Source organism: Chiloscyllium plagiosum, unplaced genomic scaffold, assembly GCF_037043375.1.
Source record: "Chiloscyllium plagiosum isolate Xiang-an unplaced genomic scaffold, Cpla_swu_hap1 HiC_scaffold_14, whole genome shotgun sequence".
In the NCBI taxonomy this organism is placed as follows: Eukaryota; Metazoa; Chordata; class Chondrichthyes; order Orectolobiformes; family Hemiscylliidae; genus Chiloscyllium; species Chiloscyllium plagiosum.
The window spans coordinates 20,863,484-20,888,510 of NW_028270152.1; the positions used below are offsets into that span (position 1 = coordinate 20,863,484).

At 38.2% G+C, this 25,027-nt stretch overlaps 1 protein-coding gene across 8 annotated transcripts in view; it reads right to left on the bottom strand.

Moving 5' to 3' along the window:
- The window catches only part of celsr3 (cadherin, EGF LAG seven-pass G-type receptor 3), a 251,061-nt gene that overhangs the window by 197,215 nt on the left and 28,819 nt on the right, over positions 1-25,027 (bottom strand). For all 8 annotated transcript variants that reach the window (XR_015759367.1, XM_087994121.1, XM_087994118.1 and 5 more), the window contains exon 2: positions 17,529-18,167. Coding sequence is in view for 7 of the 8 variants with exons in the window: in XM_087994121.1 (XP_087850247.1) it covers positions 17,529-18,167 (639 nt within the window). In the remaining variant the exon portion in view is untranslated. The remainder of the gene's footprint in view (positions 1-17,528; positions 18,168-25,027) is intronic.

Consider the following 25,027-nt stretch of genomic DNA (forward strand, 5'->3'; position numbering starts at 1 on the left):
ACTGCCTGTTCCTCCATCTAGTTTGTGTCATCTGCAAACTTAGCAACCATGCCCTCAGGTCCTTCATCCAGATTGTTAATGTATAATGTATCTCCAACAAGAGAGAACCTAAATATCGACACTTGACCTTCAAGGACATTGGAAAAATCACTAATTCTCCAACTAACAACATCTTGGGGATTAGCACTCACCATAAATTGTACAGGACCAGCTATATAGATAATGTAACTAAAAGCACAGATCAGAGACGGGGAATTCTGTGGCATTTAACTCACCTCTCAACTCCCCAGTGTATATACAAGGCACAAATCAGGAGTGCGATGGAATACGATACACTTGCCTAGCTGGGTGCAGCTTCAGTAACACTCAAGCAGCTTGCCACCATGTAGCACAAAGCAGTCAGCTTGATTGGCACCCATCCAGCACCTTCCATATTCACTACCTTCACTGCTGATGTATAGTGGCAGCAGCAGTGCACTTCAGTTAACTACCAAGCGTCCTCAAGCAGCACATTTCAAATCCACAACATCAACTACTAGGACAAGGAGAGCATTATACAGAGGAATATCACCATCTACAAGTTCTCCTCACACTATTCTGACGAATAACTATACTGCAGTTTCTTCAGTGCTGATCAGTCAAAATCCTGGAATTTTCACCCTTATAGCACTGTGTGTGTCTCTATATCCCAAATGATTGGCTCAAACTGGCAGTTCACTACTACTGCTCAAGTGCAGTGAGGGATTCACAATAAATGCTAACTTAATGAGCATACATAATATGAATCAGTAAAATAGATGCTGGCAATCCAAAATAAAACAGAAAAAGAAAAAGAACCTCATAACCTTTAGCTGCTTCTGGGGAGCCAGAAGCCATTAACATTTCAGGTCAGTAACAGTTTTGATGAACAGTCATCGATCTGACAAGTAAACTAGGTTTCTCTCACCACAGGTGCTGCTAGATCTGAATATTTACAGCGTTTCCTGTTTTTACTTCAAAACAGATGAAAGAATGAAATATATGAATGCTGTACATCAGAACACAAACACAGGTAACATGCAATATTGTACCCCGGCACCGTTTCAAAATAGTATGTATAATGTAAACATTTAACAGACCAGAATTAAGTCAAACTTGCTAAGTTCAAGAATATTACAAGTTCATACGATTATGATGACAGAAGTTGAACTGTTTGTTCCTAAGTTACGAACAATCTCATACTAAAAAATTGAACTGAAAAGGAATGACATCCCAACCGCATGGGTTCTTCATCTCATACCTGTAAATAAAAAGTGCTGTAAGTATACAGTATCCTTGCAACCACCAGAAAATATCTTGGCATAACATTTGTGATTGTCATCTGATCCTGCCCACCATGTCACTTTTACTTTTGTTATCCTTTCATCCACTTCAAGAGCAATTTTCAACTTATACTAAGTAATTTTGACCTTGTCAAAACAGCTGTAAATTTTAAACTACATACATTATTAAAAATGGATCATTTATAGCAAGGATCCTGATACTTAAAAAAACATAGATAGTCTTCTCTTAAGTTGTAATTTCAGCATCTAATTCAATTACTGCCTTATTTCTTATGTAAAACAATTAACTGTCCTGAATAAATTGAACTTTAACAGCATTTTATGTATCTCAACAGTCACACGGTTACTTATTTCTTTGAAAGATCTACATATTATTTGAATGACACACTAACCAATTCATGTGATTTTAATTTTTTTTTGACCCTATATCCTGAGAGTCAATTCAATATTATCTTATCCTTGTCAAATAGCTGCTTACACAAGTTATAAAATATTCAAATTATGAAAGCGCAATAAAGCAGAAATATCTCTACTTCAAAATATCATGAAATCTAGGAAAGTAAAGAGAACAGCATGGATTGTTAAGAACAAATGGATAAGACATTATTGGTTGAAATCTAATCTAATCACATGCTATTTACAATCTACTGTCTGGATTGATGAAGTCACTTTGCACTGTTGCTGGATGTCAAGACAGTCTAAACTGCAAACAAATGGCTGAGAGAATATGTTGCAAGAGGGTGGAGATAAGCTCCTGACAATACCTTAAGAATCTCCATCTATTATTCTTAGATAGTTATTAAGATGCTTAAAATCATGCCCAATACAGAATTTTCCAGTTTTCACATCCTCTCCTCCCACCCCAAGCTAGCAGCTCTTGATGAGATATGGTTCTGCCCTCTGGTTCACTAGAGTATTCATTTCTCAACAGAACTTGAACTGTTCAATACTATACAGTATCTGAGCCAAACCAGAAACTATTCTTACCTGCTCTCTACATTTCCAACAAGTAGTATCAAACAGAGGGAGTGTAATGAAAGTTCACCAGATTTCTTCCCAGGAAGGTTCCATAAACATAAAATTGGGTAAACTGTACCTGCATTCTGTAGAGTTTTGAAGAATGCGAGATGATCTCATTGGAACTTACAAAATACTCAAAGGAATAAGACAGCGTTGATGTCATGGATCAGCTATGATTGCACAGAATGGCAGGCAGGGTCAACAGGCTGAACAGTCTACTCTTGTTCCTATGTTCTGAATATTAGTCTGAAATAGGCTAATCATTATCTGATAATGCATCTATTTCAAGAGGAGGACATCTCCTTAAGTATGATCATCCTAGCTCACTTTGTGCATTCAAAGAGGCAGATATGGAATAGTGGGTGGCAATGATGCCCTTGACTGCTATTGATGTCTGAGTTGAAGAATGGCAATGTATGGATGAGAATGCAGGCAAAAATTAATAAACTATTCTAAAATAAACATTTATTCTAAAAATTTAAAAAGATGAAAATTGTTCAGATCAAATGCCTCAGATTATTTTTTCTCCAGTCATTAATAAAGGTTTAACTTTATCATGAAAGTGAATATAATCTGTCTACCAATCTGTTCAAAGATAAGTACCCTACTGCAATGACATAGGTTTAATGTTGCACATCGTGGGCTGTGATTGTAGCTCCCTTGTAACCCCTTCCAAAATTCTTTAATCTTCAGCTGAAAGCCACACATTTTGTTCACAGTTTTCCTTTTCCTCCAGTTCCTCTCCAAGGTATTTAGGGGTTTCCTCTTCATTTGCATCTTCTCTTTGATTCAGTTCTTAATTTATTCTCTGGTGCCATCACTGGAGGGGATGAACTGGCTATGTTTTATTCATCAATAAAACACAACGCTCTACACATTCTTTCCAATGCCTCGTATTATCTGTGCTTCAAAAGCTTCAGGTTAATGTCTGTAAACCCCATCCCCAACATACAATTATAGAGTTTAAAGATGTGTAGTCTTTCAAAACAAAGCTCGAACTTTGAAATAGTCAGATTTCTTCAGTTAAACCCTTAACACCTTTTAGAACCATAGGCTTTCATCCTGAATAAAAGTTGTAAGTCTGTTGATGATTTGATAAGACTGTCATCAACAGTATGCTGTAGCTGTCTTAGAAATAGTGCTGCCACACACAAATAGTTTTTCACATTTGAGGTTTTTTTTGAAAGTTAATGAATGACATTCAGCAAAGCAACAATACATTTTGATATTTGGATGGGGAGAGGGAGAGGGCAGTCTCAAGTTTGTTTTCAGATTTTATTTATATAAAAATTCACAGTCATTAGAAACAAACAGGAAATTAAAATGTGCCAATTCAGAGTTATGCTTTAAATCCTCAATGGATTACAAAACGATGCATGAACACAGCATGAAAAAAACTAACTGGGACGGTATGTTTACATTGGAAACAGTTCAGCGAAGGTTCATTCAGCTGGTGCCTGGGATGAAGAAGTTATCTTTTCAATACGTTAAAGTTTAGAACAATAAGAAGTGATCTTAATGAAATGTACAAGGTTCTCAGGGGACTTGACAGGGTAGATGCTGCCGGGATGCTTCCCCTTGTGGATGATTGTCGAATTAGGGAACAAAATTTAAAAATAAGAAGTGGCCCATTTAGAGATAAAGAGGACGATGAATTACTTGTCTCAACTTGGTCTCAAGATTTGGAACTGAAAGTTAGATCATCGAATACATTCAACATGGAGTTAAACAGATTTTTGACCAAACGGCAAGTCAAGAGACAGGCAGAAATGTGGAATTAAATCCACAATCAGATCAGCCACTGCTTTACTGAATTTTTGAGTGAAATGAACTACTGTTCTTCCTATCCATATGATTCTATATTGCACTGTTTTAATTCTGCCAAATATTCCAAAGTCAAAGTGTGGTGCTGGAAAAGTACAGCTGGGTCAGGCAGCATCTGAGGAGGAGAATCGACGTTTCGAACAAAAGCTCTTCATTGTTCCTTTTCCAGCACCAAACGTTTTGACTGATCTCCAGCATCTGCAGTCCTCACTTTCTCCAAATATCCCAGAGCACTTCTCAATAATTCATTATTTTTGAAGTATGACTGTTGTTGTTTAGACCAAAGCACAAATCAATTTGCATGCAGCAAATTTTCATATTTTCAAAAGTCAGTTAACCGGGCATGTTGCTGTTTTCTGAAAATAAAATGTTGGCCTGAACTCCAAAAGAATTCCCTACTCTTATACAAAAAAATACGATGGCACCTCCAGCACCTATCTGAACAACCAGACTTAGTAGTTATCCAAAAAGACAATACTTGCCGCAATGCATCACCAACCTAAAATGGATTCAAGTGTCAGCTTCCAACATGTGCTCAAGTCCTGGAATGGAACTTAAACATTGCTAAAAGGAGGCAAGACATTAAAGATTTTGCATCCAGAACTAGGATGCAAAAAATAAACACGAACAAAGGGACACCATTTTATAGAGCATGAGAAGAGGGTGCTGACTGGTTGTACCATCATTGAAATGGAGATACAGCAAGACCAATTACCTATTGGCATATTTCCCTACTTTAACTTCCAGTCTTGATAGCGAAAATCCATTTCTTAAATATACTTGCTTCACTTATCCAGAATCTAAAGCTGTAACACATTGGTAGATAACAAAGCCACAAAGAAGCATAAGAAATTTTCCCAGGTACTATTTATTCTGCCATGATCTTCTGAAAAGAGCAGACTGTGTTTTTTGAAACCTTCTCCTACTTTGTCTAGTCATTCTTCATGTTGTGAGCACAATTCAAAACATAAAGGTTTTGCTAGGTTATTTTGTTGTAGGTGCCACAGCACCAAATGTAAACATGTCTGTGTCAACACATCCAGGCAATTATTTTCCAAAAGAGAAACAAAGCAGGAACCGATCTCTCAGAGCAAGGATATACAGGCTAAAAGAGCAATAAAAGAAATTTGTAGCTTTTACAATCAACTGAATTCTACAGTCAACCTGGCCATAACAGATAACTCAACACTGATTATGGAAGCCAATACACAATTAAATATCCCACCATGATGTGTATTTAAACACGGAGTCAACCAGTAGATCCTGGTTGCTTCATTGCTTCATTGAATAGTGCTATTATTTGCTGTACTGAGAGGTCACTGATCTGAAACTTTTCACAGATGCTGTCTGATCTACTGGACACTTTCCAATGTCTTCATTCCTATTTTAGTTAATTAGCATTTACAATATTGTCTCGTATCTGACACTCAGAACTCTTTAGAGGGAAACTCCCACCTCCCATCTGTGGAATTGTGTGAAACAGATAGTTGCATGATGGGAAAACTGGCCACCATGGTTGGAACACAATACAAGTTAAGGCTATAGCAAAGGTCAAAGCATTACTAACCTCAGCAGAACATGATGCAGGCTAAGTTCACGCAAATTCTTTAACTTTGGTAAACCTCGTCTGAACTTGATTAGTTGGCTCCACATAAATTTTGGAATACTAACTAAGCATAAATAAGGACATTCCACAAAATCATCTGAACACCCAACAAGGACTAGATTAAGGGATGACATCAGTGACTCAAGGTTTGGGAAGTCAATATTATAACATCTGAAGTAATAACACAGATCATAATTTAATGTACCGGTCTACTGGATGACAAAACTCTAGTGATAATTATTGATTGCTATTGATAAGTTTTAAGCATAAAGGTTAAGTATAAAGATTCCTGCTCTTCTCTCTGAAAGCATGAACTTGTGAGAGAAACTGAGAGCAACTCCCTCTCTCTTCCAAGTTTAGCCATTTGCATGCAGTTCTGTTGTCAACAAAGACTGATTGTTTGTTGGAACAAGCTGTGCTGAATTTTTTTGTTGACTTTAGTTAGCTCTCACGGTCTCACCTGTGGCTATTTTTAAATCCACTTCTGCAATTCCCTTTATCTAATTGCGATGAATTTCTTCAAAACAAAAATCTGTGATGGGCTGTATCGTATTGTGCAGTACAACTTAAAACTGCAACCTTGGACTCGAAATGATACATGCAGGAGATTAAAATCATTATCTTGCTAAATTCCTAATATACAAAGCTGAACCATGTAAAGCACACGAGGGAACTCAATCACATGTTAAGCATTAAGCAGCTGGCCAATCCTTAAAAATTGTAGCCTGTGCTGCTATTACCTATACAAGATCCAAGAGGCATCTATGCAAGCTGCAGTTTCTAATGAATACAGACCTACACATAATAGGCAAACTTCCAACTCCACAGATGCTAAAGTTAGTTGCATTCATAAGTATCAATCCACCTAACGGGTGACCAGCATCATATGAAGAACCAAGTCCTGTTGATAAACCTGTATAATCAATTCTAAAACTGAGTGATATGGTAAATCAGACATATTTGTTTTACTTTTAGATCTAAGTTTCAATCCAGTCCATGTTGATATGCTGTTCTATAAATGTTTGATATTAAATTCATTTATGTGGCCTCCATAACAGTTCCTTGTGGCTATGGGCTCATAGACCAACAGTCTAAATTGAAAGACCACAAAGACCACAAGAAATTGATAGATTCACACAAATGCAGTAGAGTGTTTGCTGAAATTTGCATAATTTTGGACAAAAGTAGCTTTGCTCTACATTTTACAGTAGCACACCTCAATTTTAATAGAAGTGGTCTATTTCCCTATGATGAGCAAAATAAGTCATTTAATAAAAAGGAACATTATCTCCACAAAATATATTCTATTTTGGAAGTAGAGATGCTATGCAAGATGATTTATATAATTAAAATGAACCTTGGAAAAAATTGTGAGAAGTTGAAATCAAGACTCCTGGTGAGAATGTGTATATAGTATAAAACAGGCAGGGAAAGAGTTATGGGTTTTGTGAAACAAGAGGTTCAGCTGAGCATGACTCAGATCAGATAAGAACGTAAAGTTAACAATGGGGTGCTGGAGGCAAGGGTAATGGGTTAACAAGGTGGAAAAGCATTCATTATGTAGAGCCATTTAACAAGATGAGATAGCATTCAGTATGTGAGGTCAGTTTAACAAGGTGAAAAGCATTCATTAAATGAAGTCAGTTATTCATTGTGTAACAGCAGATGGCTTAATCTTTACTACTAACACTTGCTGATTGTAACGATCATCCAATCAATATGTATGTTGCCTCATTTGGCATGAACACACACACACACACACACACACACACACACACACACACACACACACACACACACACACACACACACACACACACACACACACACCCATTTTAATAATGCTCTCTTGTATTTTGACACGGCCCTCCTCAGTGTTAATGTTTTTTTCAATTTTTAGGCCAAATGCATAGGATAGCGAGCATGATCAAGGGGTCTGAAGACCATAAATCTCAAACACAACGATTTCAGTTTGTAAATACTGTCAACATAGAATGCACAATTCTAAAGCAGTATTTTCATCTGATGCTGAAAGCTTACATACTAAATATATTGTGCTGATTACGTGTACACGCGCGCACATGCCCCATCTGCCTTCCTACCACATTCAGTACCTTGGACCACTCTGAACAGCTTGCTAAATATATACAGCAATTGAACAATGTTAAACATCGTTGGGACAAGTCTCACCATCAACTGCAAACTGACCTGATTATTTACTCATAAGGAGAGAATTATTTTTCATGCCTCCTGTTTGTATAAGATCAAAGGGAAGGGACTAAGACAGAAAATTTTGTAGAACAAACAACAATGAGCTTTTACTGACAGGAAAAAAATGCAAATCACCCCAAGATGGACATGTAATAAAATAGGATTTCGGTGGAATTAAAATTTCTGATACCACAAATGCGCTTAAAAACCAAAGCCAAACATGAAATTACTTATCAGACCTCATGGAAGACAGAAAGATGTATATCAACAGAAAGACTCCTCTCTGGCTTCCTTTCAGAGCATTCAGGCGTATTGATAATACTGCTCCATACAAATTCAGATGACAACTTTCATTCTGCTACTGAATATAGGATGGGATAGTATCAATGGAAATAGGGACTGCCATCGACTTGTGAATGCACAAATTCCAGCATCGTGATGCTGGATTGTGAACCAATGACAATATGCCAGCAAATGCAGAAACCAATAGCCCACCTGTCATTTTGAAAAGACTCACTGACAGACAATCGATTGTGCTTAAAAAGCCAGTTGACCTGAATATGATGCTGCCCTCACGATAATACTGTTATGGATGGAAGACAGATGAGAGTGGATAGTCCACTGACTCTGATGAAAAATTAGGAAAGAGGGAGGAGTTGGCACACACTGGGGGTGGGGGGAACCCAAGCCCCATGATAACACCTTACCCACTTTGTGCCTCCACCCTGGTCTTCAAAACTTTAATTCATGTACCCCTCTTAGCTCTCCTTATGATGTTTCATCCATCCTCAATCAAAAACCCTGGACTTACCCCCCCATCCAATATCCAAGCTTCTTTGCCTAGAAGTGCCCATTACAAGTTTCTGGCACTGCAACAGCTATTAACCAACCATATTAAGCTCATTAAAACAATCTACAGCAGCAGCAATAAAGTTGGTAAGCTTGTGACTGACCCTTTTTAGCAGACAAGCACATCCATGGTCATGGATTTGAGGTAAATTACCAGCATAACTAACATAATTCAGCAGCAGTTCCAAGCTTTACATAGACCCAAAACTACAGCTTGAATAACTTACAAGTAATTCTATTACGAAAAACAAGTGGGTTTCCCATTTTTAAAAAAAATTATTAAAAGGTGTTGCTCATGCAGTAACTCACTTCCTACTTCCACAAAGCCTGTCGCCATCCACAAATCAGAAGTCAGGTGTATGACAGAACATCTCCACTTGCCTGGACGACTGGTGCTCCAAAAAACAAGTATGACACCATCCAGGAGAAAGCAACCCTCTTCGTTGAAAGTCCACTTCAATATAACATTCCCTTCACCATGGCGGCAGCAATCCATGCTGCAATGCCAACCTTTAGCAGCTTGTGGCTCATGCAGCTTAGACCACCAACAGTGCTTTATTGAGAAGAATTTGTGTCTTAATTGAAATGCAGTTTATTGCACGATAGCAATCAGGTTCAAATTACATTAAGATGATGGACATTATTACTAAGGTTGGACCTTAGATATAAATCTTCACAAATCTTTACAAAATCCGATGTTGTTCTGCCTTTTCTCCATCTCAGTTTAAATTATATCGTCAGATTACGTGGAGTTTAATGCAGTCTCCAACATGCACATTTCCTCTAACAATTCAGAACTATAACGATGTTCAAATCTCTGCCCAGGCTTCTTGTACCCCCAAAGTTAACATTTTCGCATCAGTGCATATAATTGCATTTACCACTTCCCCAAATTGGAGTTCACAAATTTAGGGATTCTAAGGGTTTCATCATTTTTCAAGAACATACTTTCATCAAACTTAGAAAATTAGTTGGTTTTTGGCTCGAGAACTGTTGACCTTGACTCCGTTCTTGATACACTGTAGTCTGTAAAGATTCTGTACAATGGAAGATCTTTTATTTCTTGGATGTCTTTCGCTGAGGACATCAGTTTGGCTAAACCAGATATTTGGCCCATTACCCAATCTGGAGAACACTTAATCTCCCGAATTTATGTCACAAAACAACTGTAATTGGCCCATAACATCTAGAGAGCCTTTGATCTCATGAATTCCCTTCATGGAAGATTGCTGTTCTATTGAAAGTGATATTTTCTTTTTGTAATATCCTGAATTTCTCAATTGTCAATTTCTCCTCAATAGTATTCTTAATCTGAGGACATTAGACTCAGTATTGGCTCCCATCTCCCAGAGTGGACAACTCATCTTCAATCTGTTTAAGCAAATATTTAATCTGCCAATACATTGGAGCTGAAAGTTGTCAACTCTCTACTTCAACTTGTTGATTAGGTAGAACATCCTTAATCGTCCTAGCTAGTATTCTTACTGGTGAAGTCAGCACGTTTATATCCTCAGTCATGTTACTTGAAGATTGCTATTGATTTAGCTGGTACTGCTAATTCCTCCTTGCGAAATGAAGATTTTAAATAATTGACTTGAACTTCTGTCATTTCATTATCTGACGTCAAATCCAAACCTGCTGTGAAATTTTGTTCAGTTAAAAATTGATCAACAAGCTCAAGTAGATTGTCGTTTTTTTCCTCATCTGCATCTTCTCACAAACTTTGCTTGATTTTGTCATCTAAATTTTCTTTCGTGAGAGCAGGACTGAAATATTTCTGCAAACCCTCCGTAGTCCTAGATTTTCATCTCGCTGACAGTATGAAACAATTCTCTTGTGTCGGTGTAGATAAATACAATTAATTCTTTCTTCTTTTTGTGTTTCACATGAATCTAGGAAGTTCAACGAAATCTTCCACCATTTGCTCCTTGACCAGTAGTTCTCGGATTAGTCTTCAGACAGATTTGGCATAATGTTGTCTCTCTTGACTAGTTTGGTATCCATGGTAACTAGTTAAATACCTTGAAAAATGTTGAGTTAAAGACAGGCAGCATACTGCCTCAAGGCTGTGGTTCAGTCATTCTGCATTATATATACATTCTTTACTCTTACATCCTTTGCATTGTAGAGTTGCTTATAGCATACCTTTAATCTCGAGAACAGTTTCACTTGATCCATGTGGTTCCATATCTGTACTGGTTGAAATTTCTGTTGTTCACCCATTGTGAATGATGCAATTAGACAGTGACACTCACCCGGTATAAAGCTGAAAATTAATTAGATATTCACTGACATAAAAAGATTCTGTCCAACTGGATGTATCACTAATTTACTCTAGGAATGCACTGAGTATTTTTTCAAATGTTGGCAGCTCCACATTAGCATCTTTGTCTGAGTAACTATTTGACCTTGGCTGTTAGAGTCGTAGAGATGTACAGCATGGAAATAGACCCTTCGGTCCAACCCGTCCATGCTGCCCAGATATCCCAACCCAATCTAGTCCCACCTGCCATCATCCGGTCCATATCCCTCCAAACCCTTCCTATTCATATACCCATCCAAATGTCTCTTAAATGTTGCAATTGTACCAGCCTCCACCACATCCTCTGGCAGCTCATTCCACACCCGTACCACCCTGTGTGTGAAAACGTTGCCCCTTAGTCTCTTCTATATCTTTCCCCTCTCACCCTATCCCTATGCCTTCTAGTTCTGGACTCCCCGACCCCAGGGAAAAGACTTTGTCTATTTACCCAATCCATGCCCCTCAATGTTGTAAACCTCTATAAGGTCACCCCTCAGCCTCCAATGCTCTAGAGAAAACAGCCCCAGCTGGTTCGGCTTCTCCACTCTGTAACATTATTATGCACCAAAACACCTCCTAAAAGTGATCCATAGATTTCCATAGCATTCTCTTAAAATTTGGGAACTTTTTATGCTAGTGACGCTTTCATGTTAAACAGTGATGACACTGACTCTCAATATCTACTGAATGGTCTACTTTTGTTACACGTGTCATGACGGTTTATATAACTCTAGTACCGAATGGATACTGTTACTCTACTCTGATAAGATTGTCCTTCTCTCAGGACATTTCTTAACAAGCTGCCATTGTATATTAACTCAACCTTGATAATAACCAGTCAATATACACCATCTTAAATAGGTCCACTTACTGCCTAAATGGTCATTAATGATCTACAAAGTCAAATACATGTCAGTAAAAGGCAGACTAGGTTATGGGGGAAAAGGGAGGAAAATGGATTTGAAGATTATTGGATCAGCCATGATCTCATGAATGGCAGAGCAGACATGATGAGCTGAATGGCCCAGTTCTGCTACTGTGCTTATGGTCTTGAGCATGATCATAAATTTGTCAATGGAAACTTAAGCGGAAATGCTTCCTATAATCAAGGAAAATGTCAGTTTTTAATCAAATCCCAATAATTTCATTACTGAGAACTGACCTAGCTGTGTAGAATATACTTCCATGCTGACTCTTCTAACACAGAAACCATTATGGTTCTTCTGACTATAAATCTCTACCCATCCACAACCAGATATTTATCAAGCACCTTTTCAAAATTATTAACAAGACAGTGTCAACTGCTGATCAAGTTTGGTGCAAATAATATAAAATGTTTTCAATCACTAATCTTGCTCGAGGGTTGTTAGTTTTAAAATTCATCTCCACAGGCTAATCAAATTACCTGTCTGTATAAACATCGTGCTTGTCTCTCAGCATTTTAAAAATTGCTGACAGAGACTGTGCTGGAAGCATGCAGAGCTGCATGTGTGCGTGTGTGGTAGGAGTGTGTGTCGGATGTGTGCAGAATAGGACTTTGGGTCAGCCACCAGACCCATTACCACCTCTGGGAAATCTTGCTGGAATCAGTTATGCAGTGGAAGCAGCTACTCACCCAGTAACAGGAAGCCTATTAGTGGCAAGTAACTGGCCAGTCGGAGATGTCACCAGGATGCGTAAGGAAATATATAACCAGAAAGGCTATTTGGGTCTCCAGGCTCCCTCCTTTCACAAACCCATTTATTCTATTTCAGACTACTGTTGCAAGCCCACGTCCTTGGTTAATAACATGTAGTGGTAGGATTTGCAAATAACTTTGTCTGAGAAATTAAATACAGCTGACTTTTACCCATTTCACACAACACTCAATTTCCAGTCAAACTTTGTATCAGTGTCAGAATTTCCTAAATATCTGCAATTACTTAAATTTCAATAATTTGAGACATTATGTACTTTCTTAAAGTTAAGCTGTTTCACCATGTACATAATAGGTTGTGCAGGTTTGCAGTTTATGGAAATGTATTTCATAAGTCCTGTTGTAATTGCTATAACAGTTAAAACTCAAAGAAAAACCAAAATGAAAATCAGTGGAACATTTGAGAAGGAAGACTAGAAATAAAGGGACGTCAGATAGCACAAATGGCATACTTTGCACAGTTTTGTGTAACGTCCCACCCATATTTACAGCAAAAGGTATGCATTCTTGGCAGTGATCACGTACAATTGACTACATACCCTCTAGGTCAACATAGGGCTGACTATGCAGCTATGACACTTGTTATAAAAACACGAGTAGCTGACATGCTGCATTGAACTGGCATTACAGTGGAATTAATGGTCAGCTTCAGCATTAAGGGCAGTCTCTTTGGGCCTGCAACATGCTTGTACTGTGGGTGTGGATAGTGTCTGGAAGTAGCTGGGGTATTTTTGTTAATGCCTCAATGTGCATCACTTCCACATTATCAGACATCACACAGAGGGTTTAGAAGGCTGTGCCAATCAATCACTATCTGTTTGTTAAAAGCAATTTGGTTGAGTGTTGGTTTACTACAAAACACAGTACTTTCTTTGTGATCAGTCTTGCTTGACCATTGACCACCATAGAATTTCAATTCTTATTTCACCAAAATGTTACTATTTTGTTTTAACTTTGTTATTTTACTTACAGTTTTGAGAGTGAGAGATGGACGGCACGGTGAGTCAGTGGTTAGCTGCCTCAAAGCAGTGTGGACCCATGTTCACTTCCTCACGTAATTATCCCTATGTCTGCATAGGTTTTCTCCGGTTGCTCCGGTTTCCTCCCACAGTCCAAAGGTGTGCAGGTTAGGTGGACTGGCCATGTTAAATTGCCTGTAGTGTCCAGGGTGTGCAGATTAGGTGGATTAGCCATCTGAAATGTAGGGTTACAGGTGTGGGGTGGGTCTGGGTTCGGAGGATCAGTATAGGACTTGATAGGCCAAATGGCTTGCTTCCATACTGTAGGGATTCTATGATTTTAAGACATCATGAATGCCCACCCAACAGTGCAGTTCACAACCTTCAGCCATTGTGCTGCCTCCTCAAAACAGCAAACATTACCAGTTAAGATTGCAGTAACCAGTGAACATCTTAATTTTATAGTTTTAATTTTTTTTTGTTTTGCTGATGTCAGCTAAATGTTGTGCAGCAGTCTCCTCTCTCTAAGAGGAAGCACTTGATGAAGCATTCCTTTGAGACTGGTTTGCCTACTCCCACAGCTAACTGTCACCATTTGAAAAGAGGATGTGATCATGTACATTATAGAATCATAGAAGCCCTACAATGTGGAAGTAGGCCATTCAATCTATGGAGTTCACATCGTCCCTCCGAACAGCATCTCACCCAGACCCGCCCCTTACCCTCCACCCATAATTGTACGTTTCCCATGGGTGGTCCACCAAAGTTGCACATCCCTGGGCACTATGGGCATTTTCATATGATCAAGCCACCCAAACTGCACATCCTTGAACAATGGAGCACCCAGAAGAAACCCATGCAGACACAGGGAGAACATGCAAACTCCACACAGATAGACAATCTCCCAAGGCAGGTATTGTGAGACAGCAGTACTCCCTACTGAGCCACCATGCTGCCCCATGGTTGTTAATTTCTACTAACTGTCACATTACATTGAATACAAGAGCAAGTAGATTATGGTAGAGTTATATATAATGTTAGGTGTGCCACAGGTGGAGTAGTGGGTAGTTTGGGTCATCACACTATAGTCAGTCAGTGATCTGATTTCACTAGAGAGGGTGCAGAATATTCACCAGGAAGTTGCCTGGCTGGAGCAACTCAGCCAATAAGACAGACTAGATTGGTTGAGGCTGTTTTCCTTAGATTAGAGAAAGCTGATTAAGGTGCATTAAATTCTCAGGGATGTGTACAGACAGACATAAACTTTTACCCTTAAGTGAGGTATCAATAATCGGGGGGCATAGTTTTAAGGTAAATGTCAGACTTTAAAGGGGTTTTGAGGAAAATGTTTTCCATGTAGAGGGATGTGGGTATCTGGAACTCACTGCCTAAAAAAGGTGGTCGAGACAGGAACCCTCGAGACATTTAAGAACAATTTAGATGAGCACTTAAAGGACAAACCTTGTATGCTATTTCAATTCATTCATAGGAGGTGGGTGTCACTGGCTAGGCTGGCATTCATTGTCCATCCCTAATTACCCAAAAACAATTGACAGTCAACCATGTTGCTATGGACCTGGAGTCACACGTAGGCCAGACCAGATAAGGACAGCAGTTTCCTTCCTTAAAGGACATTAAGTGAACCAGATATTTTTTTTTCTGACAATCGATGATGGTTTCATGGTCATCATTCGTTTTTTAATTTCAGATTTATATTGAATTCAAATTCTACCATTTGCCATGACAGATTTCAAACCCAGGTCCCCAGAACACTCTCTGGATCTCCAGATTAATAGGTTAGCAATAACACGACTAGGCCATCACCCCTACACTAAAGGTTACAGGTCAAGTGCTGGAAAATGGGTTTTCAATCAATACTTGCTTGATAACTAACAAGGATACAATGGGCCAAAGGCCTCTTTCCATGCTCTACTCTTGGACCCATGGCGATTAAGATCCATCTACCATTTAATAGTTAATTTATTTTGCTTAACTAGATACGTTTAAATGCTGCACAGCTCCCTATTTGACAACTATCCACGTTACTTGGCATCATTAAAAATTGCTGTTACTAGATTTACCATCCATTTACGATCAGTGAAATGAAGGGACCTAAAAAAGGGCATGCGTAATTTCAATAGTCACCAAACCAGTTATACTAAACATTATTACAGGCAGTTAAAAGCACATGGCATATCCATCATATTATTATGGGAATGAGTCATGGAATAGAGGAGATCCATGGAGCAGGTAACAAAACATGTATATTTTGAAAAGGGCAAAGACTGAGAGATATAAACTCTTCCATCTTGTTCCCAGGTTTCTTTAGCTTGTACCTAAAATGAGACAATACCCAATTATGGAACCTGTAGCTCTGTCGTTTGGTTCCTTTGGCAACTGCCACAAGCTCCAACAGTCACCTTCAATATACAAATCCCATCTTACACTAGACTGAGATTTAATTAAGAAATACTCAAGATGGCAGTGGAATTGTTGATTTCTCTTGGGGCCTCATTATGAAGTACAAGTAATCCCAAACCAATCTATAATAGACCTTTCCAACCAAAGAAAAGAAAGGAAATAGAAATGGCAAAGATTGAGGTGACCCTGAGATGCTTTTTCTTTATGCACATACAAATTAAGCAAAGAGTTTATTCTCAGGAATGCTACAGAGAATTGCAATTTAGCCATTCAATAAACACAACAACTGCAATGCCGTTACAGGTATTTCAGCTGAAGAAACATAAACACATGAACTTAATATAATGCAAAAAACCCTTGGTTCTGAAATACTTTAAAACCTAGAGTTACAATGAAATTGGAAGGTGTTGGACAACAGCAATTGCATACAAATAACACCAGAACAACAGAAACAGATGGAGGCAAACGTTTTAGGATAGATATCAGTTTCTCAACAGGAGAAAAAAGCTTTTGTTTCTCCGGTCAAGAAACTGACATCTATTACAAAAGCTGAAGCAGACATCTTGGAACCAGTACTATTAAAATGAACAAACTGGCTAAAAACAATAAGTGTTTGTTATATGTCACAGATAAGGAAACGTCAATGCTATATGAGAAGGTTTACATTAAAACCATTGTGGGATCAACAACCACTATACCACTCAAAGGCAAGAGATCCTCAAATACCAACAGATATGCAGCTCAAAAGGGTGAGTCAGCCTTGGTTTTCATAAAATGATGCTAATGGGTCAAGCAGGATGTGCTGTGCTACTTGATAGACATCACACTTTTCTCAAGCCAAAAGACAATTCTGGTTATGAATATGGGGAGGAGCTGGTTCTCTATAGACTGGCTACCTCAAATGCAACTTGGAATCAACTACATATCAACAATGGTAACTAGAGATGAGGTGAGGCGCACTCGAACATTGTTACAATAGGTTATATGGGTCTTGGATCAGAATATGTGATGCACTGGTGAGGAATTACTCTCCTAAAAGCTAGGATAAGCAGGACTGAAGACATTACTAACCATTATTAATTTATTGATATAATTCTTGCCTGTTGAGAAGCTCCTGCCATTTAATATGCCCAGCAATTCCCTCTTGAAAGGACCAGAAGACTTTCCAAAGATGGTATCTCGGGATTATTCTGAGAGATTGAAATGCATGCAACTTTGCTGTCAATAAATTGATGTTAAAACCAGGCAGGTTTAACTCTATTCAATTAAAAAAAAAGATTGCTTCACCATGAATCAAAATAATTCTAGTTTAACAAACCTGTGAACTCCTCACGGCACACACATGTGTATCCACCCTCTCTGCGACTGCATATTCCAGAATTCTGGCAGGGATTTGAGTAGCAAAGGTTGATCTCAGTCTCACAGTAATCTCCAGTAAATCCTGGTGGGCAGCGGCAACGCAGACCTGTGATGGGATGGATGGGCCGGAAGAGCATGGACTCCGAAGCAATGAATGCAGAAGAGCTATCAAACTTTAGCACCGAGATACATTTCATGTAGTTTTCACAGGGCTCCCGAAGGCAGACATTGTCATCAAACGGGAGAACCTCCAGCATGGAGACAGAGGTCAGCAACATTCGGCTCATATACAGCTGTTCCTGAAGCTCATTGGAGGAGAAGAACTGGCTCTGGCTCCCACCTGGAACCAGAGCAGAAAAACTCACGTTCAAAATGCTGCCGCTGACATCAGTGTCATTCTGTATGTTGAAAACAAAGATGTCCTCCTTGGAGGTTGATAAAACTGCTGCCAGGCCCTCCACAAAGCGATTGAGCAAAGGAGAGAGGAAGCGTTCCTGTGACATGTTCTCCAGACGCACCGTGATGCTGTTGGACAACATCTCCTCCGTAATGACAATTACTCTCAGAACACACTGTGCTGTCACACTATGAATCCCATCTGGAAAAGCAGAAAGAGTGAAGTTACTCAATCAACATGTGGTATTGGGATCATTGTGCTTTTCATCTTGAAGTATGGTTTCCATTTGCCAGAATAGAAAGCTCATGCAATAAATGTACATTGTTAATTAGCATTTATAGCAATTTGAACAGATAATTTAAGACATATTAATAATTTAAAACACACAATATTCTTCAAATGGCATTTTTCAAAACCACATTAAATACATAAAATGCACAATTTCTTTCCATTTATTAATTAATGGGGTGTGGAGGTAGCACAAAACAAAAATGGTTTGCACCTATTTGACACTTTTGTAACATCAAGGCATCCTGAAGTACAAGACAGTGTTGTAATTCCTGTATTCTAAATTAGGAAACAAAGCATTTCATTCCACAAACAATAATCAGATGACCAGACAATTTGTTTTATGGTGATATTGGCGGGGCGGGGGGGGAATATATGTATTGAAGAACACAGCTACTCTTCAAACAAGGCCAGAGGATGTTTTATTCTGGATCAGTGGTGCTGGAAGAGCACAGCAGTTCAGGCAGCATCCAACGAGCAGCGAAATCGAGGTTTCGGGCAAAAGCCCTTCATACCAAAGGATGTTTTACCCGAGAGAGCAAACTGAGGCGTCAGCTGGGCATCTCATCTAAATGTTCATCCGTCAGACAGTGCAGTACTCTTCAGTACTGCACTGAAATGTTGGTTTAGATTTCTGAATCATGAACTCACGGGGAAGCTAGACATACGTAAGGTACAATGGTATAGGAGATTACGTTCATAGGGATGGAAGGAGTACATGAAAGGAGGCTTAAGTGGAACATAAAAGTAAATCAGCTGAATCAAGTAATCTGTTTCTAAACTGTAAATTCTACATGATAAGTAAAACAAAGCTGTTTCTATCACAATGGCAGTAGTCAAGACAACCTTTTGTGAGTTAAATTTACAATGTCTGCTCTGGTGAACTTTTGCTTTTTTGGCTGGCATCATAAGTCTGCGTTCTTGAATGCATAATGAGTTAAATGATCCATACCACACAAAAAAAATCTCTGATCATTCATTCATTTCTTGATGTTATTCCTTTCTGTCAATAAATTAACCCCAGGGACATAAAGCACCACTACAACTTTGTATCTTTTGTTCAGATTATCAGGGTCACAGTATGCAAATGAAACCCCTGTAATTGGCTCCCTGTTGTGAGCTAAATGTAAAATCTTCCATTAAACTTTGTTCAGTATGGATAGACAACGTGAACACTTCTTCGTGGATAGTAGAGCTAATAAAAGCTTAAGACAACTTTGAAGTTAGCTATATCAGAGAGGACCTAGGGACTGCTGATACGTAAATATGGGACTCATCTGACATCAGGTGTTTGTTTTCTTGATCAGACAGTCAATATCGGGCAACATACATCAATGTCACTATGGCAATTGGAAAATTGTTTGATCAACTTTAGGTATGGAGAGAGATTTCCAGACTCCGAATCAGTTTAAGGATTTCCTTTTTTTACTTTTCTTAGGAGTTTCCTGCCTGCTGGGGGATTAATGTGGTTCATGGTGTTCAGTTGCACCATAGTGGTATGCGACAGGGTTGGTGGAGCAGATGCTTGCTGTCTGCCCATCATTTTCATATGTTAATGACTTGTTTTACAGTTTTTCAACTTCTAAACTGAATAAAGAGAGTTCAAGTTAACTTACCGTAGCTAAAGCTTTGCTTAGAAACTACAATAATCATCTTGTTGGCACTGCCTAATTAATACCAATATTGATCGCTAAAGGTTGCCTATACCATTACATGTTAGAAACATTGTATTCCTCTTGTTACTCTCAATTTGACAAAAAATACACAAATTGACATTTTAGTTTAAAAGCAGTTCTATTATTTCATCACCGTCCAAATCAATTATTGAAAACAGATAGTCGTAATGCTCAATTTGAGGTTTACAACATAATGATCTGTGTTCCAAAGTTTCTTAAACATTAACTGCTTAAAAACAAAACAACCACATATTACTTACATCCAAACAACTTAAATATCTTGATACTGAACTCAATACTCAAGATTGGGTCTGACCAGGACACTACACAATTTGAACTGGATTTTTTATGGCTTATATTACTGTTTCGGTAATCCAACTCCCCGTTTATTGACTGCTGCTCCATTGAGATATGCCAAGGAGGGGTCTCATGGAATTCATCCAAACACAAAGGACTGTATAGATTAAAGGGTGAATTTTAAACTAATCTGCCAATCAGGAAGGGATCAATTAAAGATGGACCTTTTTGTTGAAGACAATGGAAACCAATATTCAGCAAGTAATTAATGAGCAATATGCTCAATTGCATGAGATTCCCACCTGACAAGTTAAGTTAAAGTTATCCTCAAAGTATTTTCATAACAGAAATGAAAGAAAACATACACCACTCTGTCTATTTACTGTTGGCAATACCTCATCCAGGTCAGCTCCTGCAGTGTTATAAATATTAACTAGGGATGGAGATCTGTAACACCAGGTTTGCAGAACATTTATATGCAATGAATTTCAAGGGGTCAAATGGGTGTATTTGAGAAATACCTGGTGAAACAAAGCAAGAGTGTTTAAAAAGGTGGACAAAGTTAAAAATCACACAATACCAAGTTATAGTCCAACAGGTTTAATTGGAAGCACACTAGCTTTCGGAGTGACGCTCCTTCATCAGGTGATTGTCGTCGCTCCGAAAGCTAGTGTGCTTCCAATTAACTTTGTACACCCCAGTCCAACACCGGTATCTCCAAATCATAAAAAGGTGGAGTAATGGTACATTGCCTTCCACAATATTTTACAAAAGGTGACATTGGACAGATATTGATTAGAAAAAATTCTTTGACACTAGTTATGAAATCTGTGACTTCAAATCAGCGGGTGTATGGAGAGAAGACCCAATTTCTATTTAAGTTCTGCAGATGTTTTAAAAATAACAAGATGAGAGCAGCAGATCCATTTTGTAAATAGGAGATGGTTTTAGCTGCTCAGAAATCACCTTCAAAGTGAAATGTTCTATTCTGAGCCCAACTATTTATCGAAACTTCTGCTTCCAAGTTCCGGTAAGCCAGATGGAACTCCCACCTTGCACTCATGTTCATATACAAATTAGTCCAATCCAGAATAGCTGCCAGACTCAGAAGAGATCACTTCACGACTATTCAAAAGGCATGACAGACAGTCCCCAAGTTGCTAACAGATTCCATTCTTGGGTCAGTTTAGAAGTTGATTTGTATGTAAATTGAAACACAATGCAGGACAATATAAACTAGCTGCTCACATGTTGGACATTTAAAATTACACTCCTATATGAGACTGCATTATTAAATACGAGTGTTGGTTAAGCTGGACATTCTTAAATTAGGTACACCCTGTACTACACTCCTCATTTTTTGGTTTAGCCTTATATCGGATATGGATGTCACCTAAGCCAGCATTTGTTGCCCATCACTAACTGCTCTTGAACCTGATTGGCTCTCACATCCATTTCAGAGGTTGGCTTAGGGTTAATCACATTTTTGTGGGTCTGAAGTCACAAGTAGGCCTGACCAGTAAAACTGGCAGATTTCCCTCCCAAAAGAATATCAATGAACCTAGTGAGTTTTTAAACAATAACTGACAATGTTAAATATTACACAGTCATGATTAAATTAGCTTTATTTTTTCATTCATGATATTCACTGAATTCAAATTTCACCAGCTGCCATGATTCAAACCTATGAAGCCAGAACATTAACCAGAGCTCTGGATTACCAATGACATTACCAATAAACCACCTCCTCTTATGCAGCCACAACTGGCAGATAAGAAATCAGCCCCAAATTATTCTGATATTTTGCTTTGATTCAGATGGATGATTACATGTTTTCATTTTGGTGAATGCTGCCTCCAGGAAAAACAATAAAAGTAACTGAAAATGTATCTGTTGATGTATGATGCAGAGTTACTCTCAGCTCACCAGGCAGAATATTACATCAGCTGCTGCAAAACTATCCTCATGCATTCACAAATGCTTATTTTTAAATATTAATTATTGATTTCCATTCAACCTGATTATGACATAACAGTTAAGATATATCTAAATTGCAATCGCAGTCAAAGAAAATCACAGAGCAGTCGTGAGAAAAATTATTAACAAATCCATAGAATTGCACACACAGCAGGATGTCTGCAGCAAGCCCATTAAAGGTACATTCCAGAAATTGGATTTACCTCATGTTATTCTAACTGTGCAAAATGCTTTACTTGTAATATCATCAGTGAACCAGTAATAGGACTGTACTTGTCAGGTCTATGCACTGATCCAACAGTACCCCTTTGTACTGTGTCACTACACAAATTATAGGTGATTCTATCTTCTTTGACACTTTACATATATCAGCATTAATATCCAGCATATATATGTTTACAATGCAATCATATCCTACAATGTTGATTTTCTTCCTCATTAAAAAAAGAATGCAAACATTGCTTAAAAGAAAACAATCCACCAATCTGCACTTTTGCAAAAGTCAGCCAATTATCATTGGTCCTGCTGATTTCACACGACTGTTGAGGAAATCTTTCAATAGCTGCTTAACAGCAACAGGGTTTGTCACAGGTTGTCACAGTATGATAAATCACTTGCTTAGCGTATGTTATGCAGGATTATTTCTATAAGATTCACCTGAAAACCAACAATAAAAAAAGGAAACTGAGTCATGCAGTTAATTATAAAAGTTGTCGTCCAAAGAGGATAATCAGAGTATCTGGTTCTCTGCACACACAGGAAAAAAGATAAATAGGAAACACTGGAAATACTCAGCATCGACAGAGAAAAATATTTCAGATCAAGAAAGGTCCTTGACCTGAAATGTTAGCTGTTTCTCTCGACACAGATGTTGACAAACATGCTGAATATGGATCAGGTAAAAACAAGGACTGCAGATGCTGGAAACCAGAGTCTAGATTAAAGTGGTGCTGGAAAAGCACAGCAGGTCAGGCAGCATCTGAGGAGCAGGAAAATCGGCGTTTCGGACAAAAGCCCTTCATCAGGCATATAGGAAACATGCTGAATATCCCCAATATGTTCTGTTCTTATTTCAGATTCATAGCAGGTGTAATATGCTGCTTCTGTTTTAAGAAAAAGGAGAAAGAGAATAAATGTGGGAAGATGAAATTGTAATCGAAGAACATGTATGATCAGTGAATGACAACGGTGAGCTTCAAGGACTCTTATTTAATGTTCTTCTGGAATTCAATAGTGTGTGAGTGCAGTGAAAACATCAAAATTGCATCAATGGAATGCTTTGGAACAGGAGACGTGGAAGAACTTGGCTGCAGAAACAGCCAAGAATTTCTCCAATCAAATGAAAATGAAACCTATGAAAATTGAGCATGCACTAATTCTACAAATATAGATGTAACTGTAGCATCAACTATAGACAAGGTTTCACCTCCTTTATAAATCCTCAGATTCAGTTTTAATGCAAGTGGCAAAAAATAGAATGACTTAAGGATACCTAGTAGATTTCTAGGATTTAGTATTACACTGGTACTACAAATTCTTCAATGTTACACCCAAGTAACAGTAATCATGGAATTCACAAGATTAGAGACAGATATTCCCTCCATCGCATCAGTTTCACTTCTTCAAATGATGCATTATGCTTCACCACTCTTCTTGTTTGCTCTTTTTTCCCCTCTTCACATGCATAGCTAGTAACTTACCTTTTAAATCGTGTTAGAATCTCAATCCAAACAACTATTTATCATAAAACATTCCATGCTTTAAAAGTTGTAGAAGTGAATAAAAACTTCCAATATCCATTTTTATTCTTGTAGAGATAGTCATGAGTCTATATTGCCTCATTACGGATTGAAGACCAGAAGACATTTAGTCAAGCCTTGACAGAGTTTAGACATGATGTCCCTGTGATTGAACAGCTGTCTAGCATTCATTAAGTCTCACACATGAATAATGAACACTTGGCTAAGCTATTGCATTCAACAGAACGTGACAGATGCACTACTGTTAAGAAAAAAAAGCACTCTCTATCTTATCAATTCATTCCTGCCAGTTTCTGATAGATGTTCTTAACAATTGCAGTTTGAATAAAATATTCCAAAAATTGTGAAATATACAATATATTAATAGAATGTGTACAACTCAGTTATTTGAGTGTGCATAAAAATACAGATGCATCATAAACACACTCATTACTTGTAAAGCAGGACTCAGGCACATGCAAACTCAGAATTTCTAAATGCACAGCTGAATTACAAATCTTTGCTGTTCTAATAGTACAGTGCCATATCTCCATTTGGAGAGTCATAGGGCTCACTCAGAACAGTGAGGGTCTGGGTCAGTCAAGGACAACTAATGGAAGAACATCAAGCTTCTAATCAAAGGTTCTAGAAAGCGTAATGATGGAGGATTCAACCTTGTAACAAAGGACTTGGCATATGTAGCAGACTTGGAGTTATTGATTAACGAAGCACTCCAAATTACCCTGATTGTAATGGAGTTAACTCTCAGCTAGAAGATCTGAAAAACCTGTTTCTTGACAACAGAATTCCCAGACTGTCCAATTCAGCATTTGTTAACTATATTTACAATGTTGGATCTCAACTCTGAGAACAGTAGCCGCAGAACTAGGAATTGTGCAGAAGACAGCAGTCGAAGCAATTATCTTCCTTGCCAAGAAGTTTTGCAGAGACTATAAAATTACACAACTGATGTAATGAAAGGAATGCTTCAAGAACCTTTTGCACTGGATAAATAAATATATTATGCCTCACACATCTGTACAACAACACAGATGACTTCTTCCATCAAGATAAAAGCTTTACA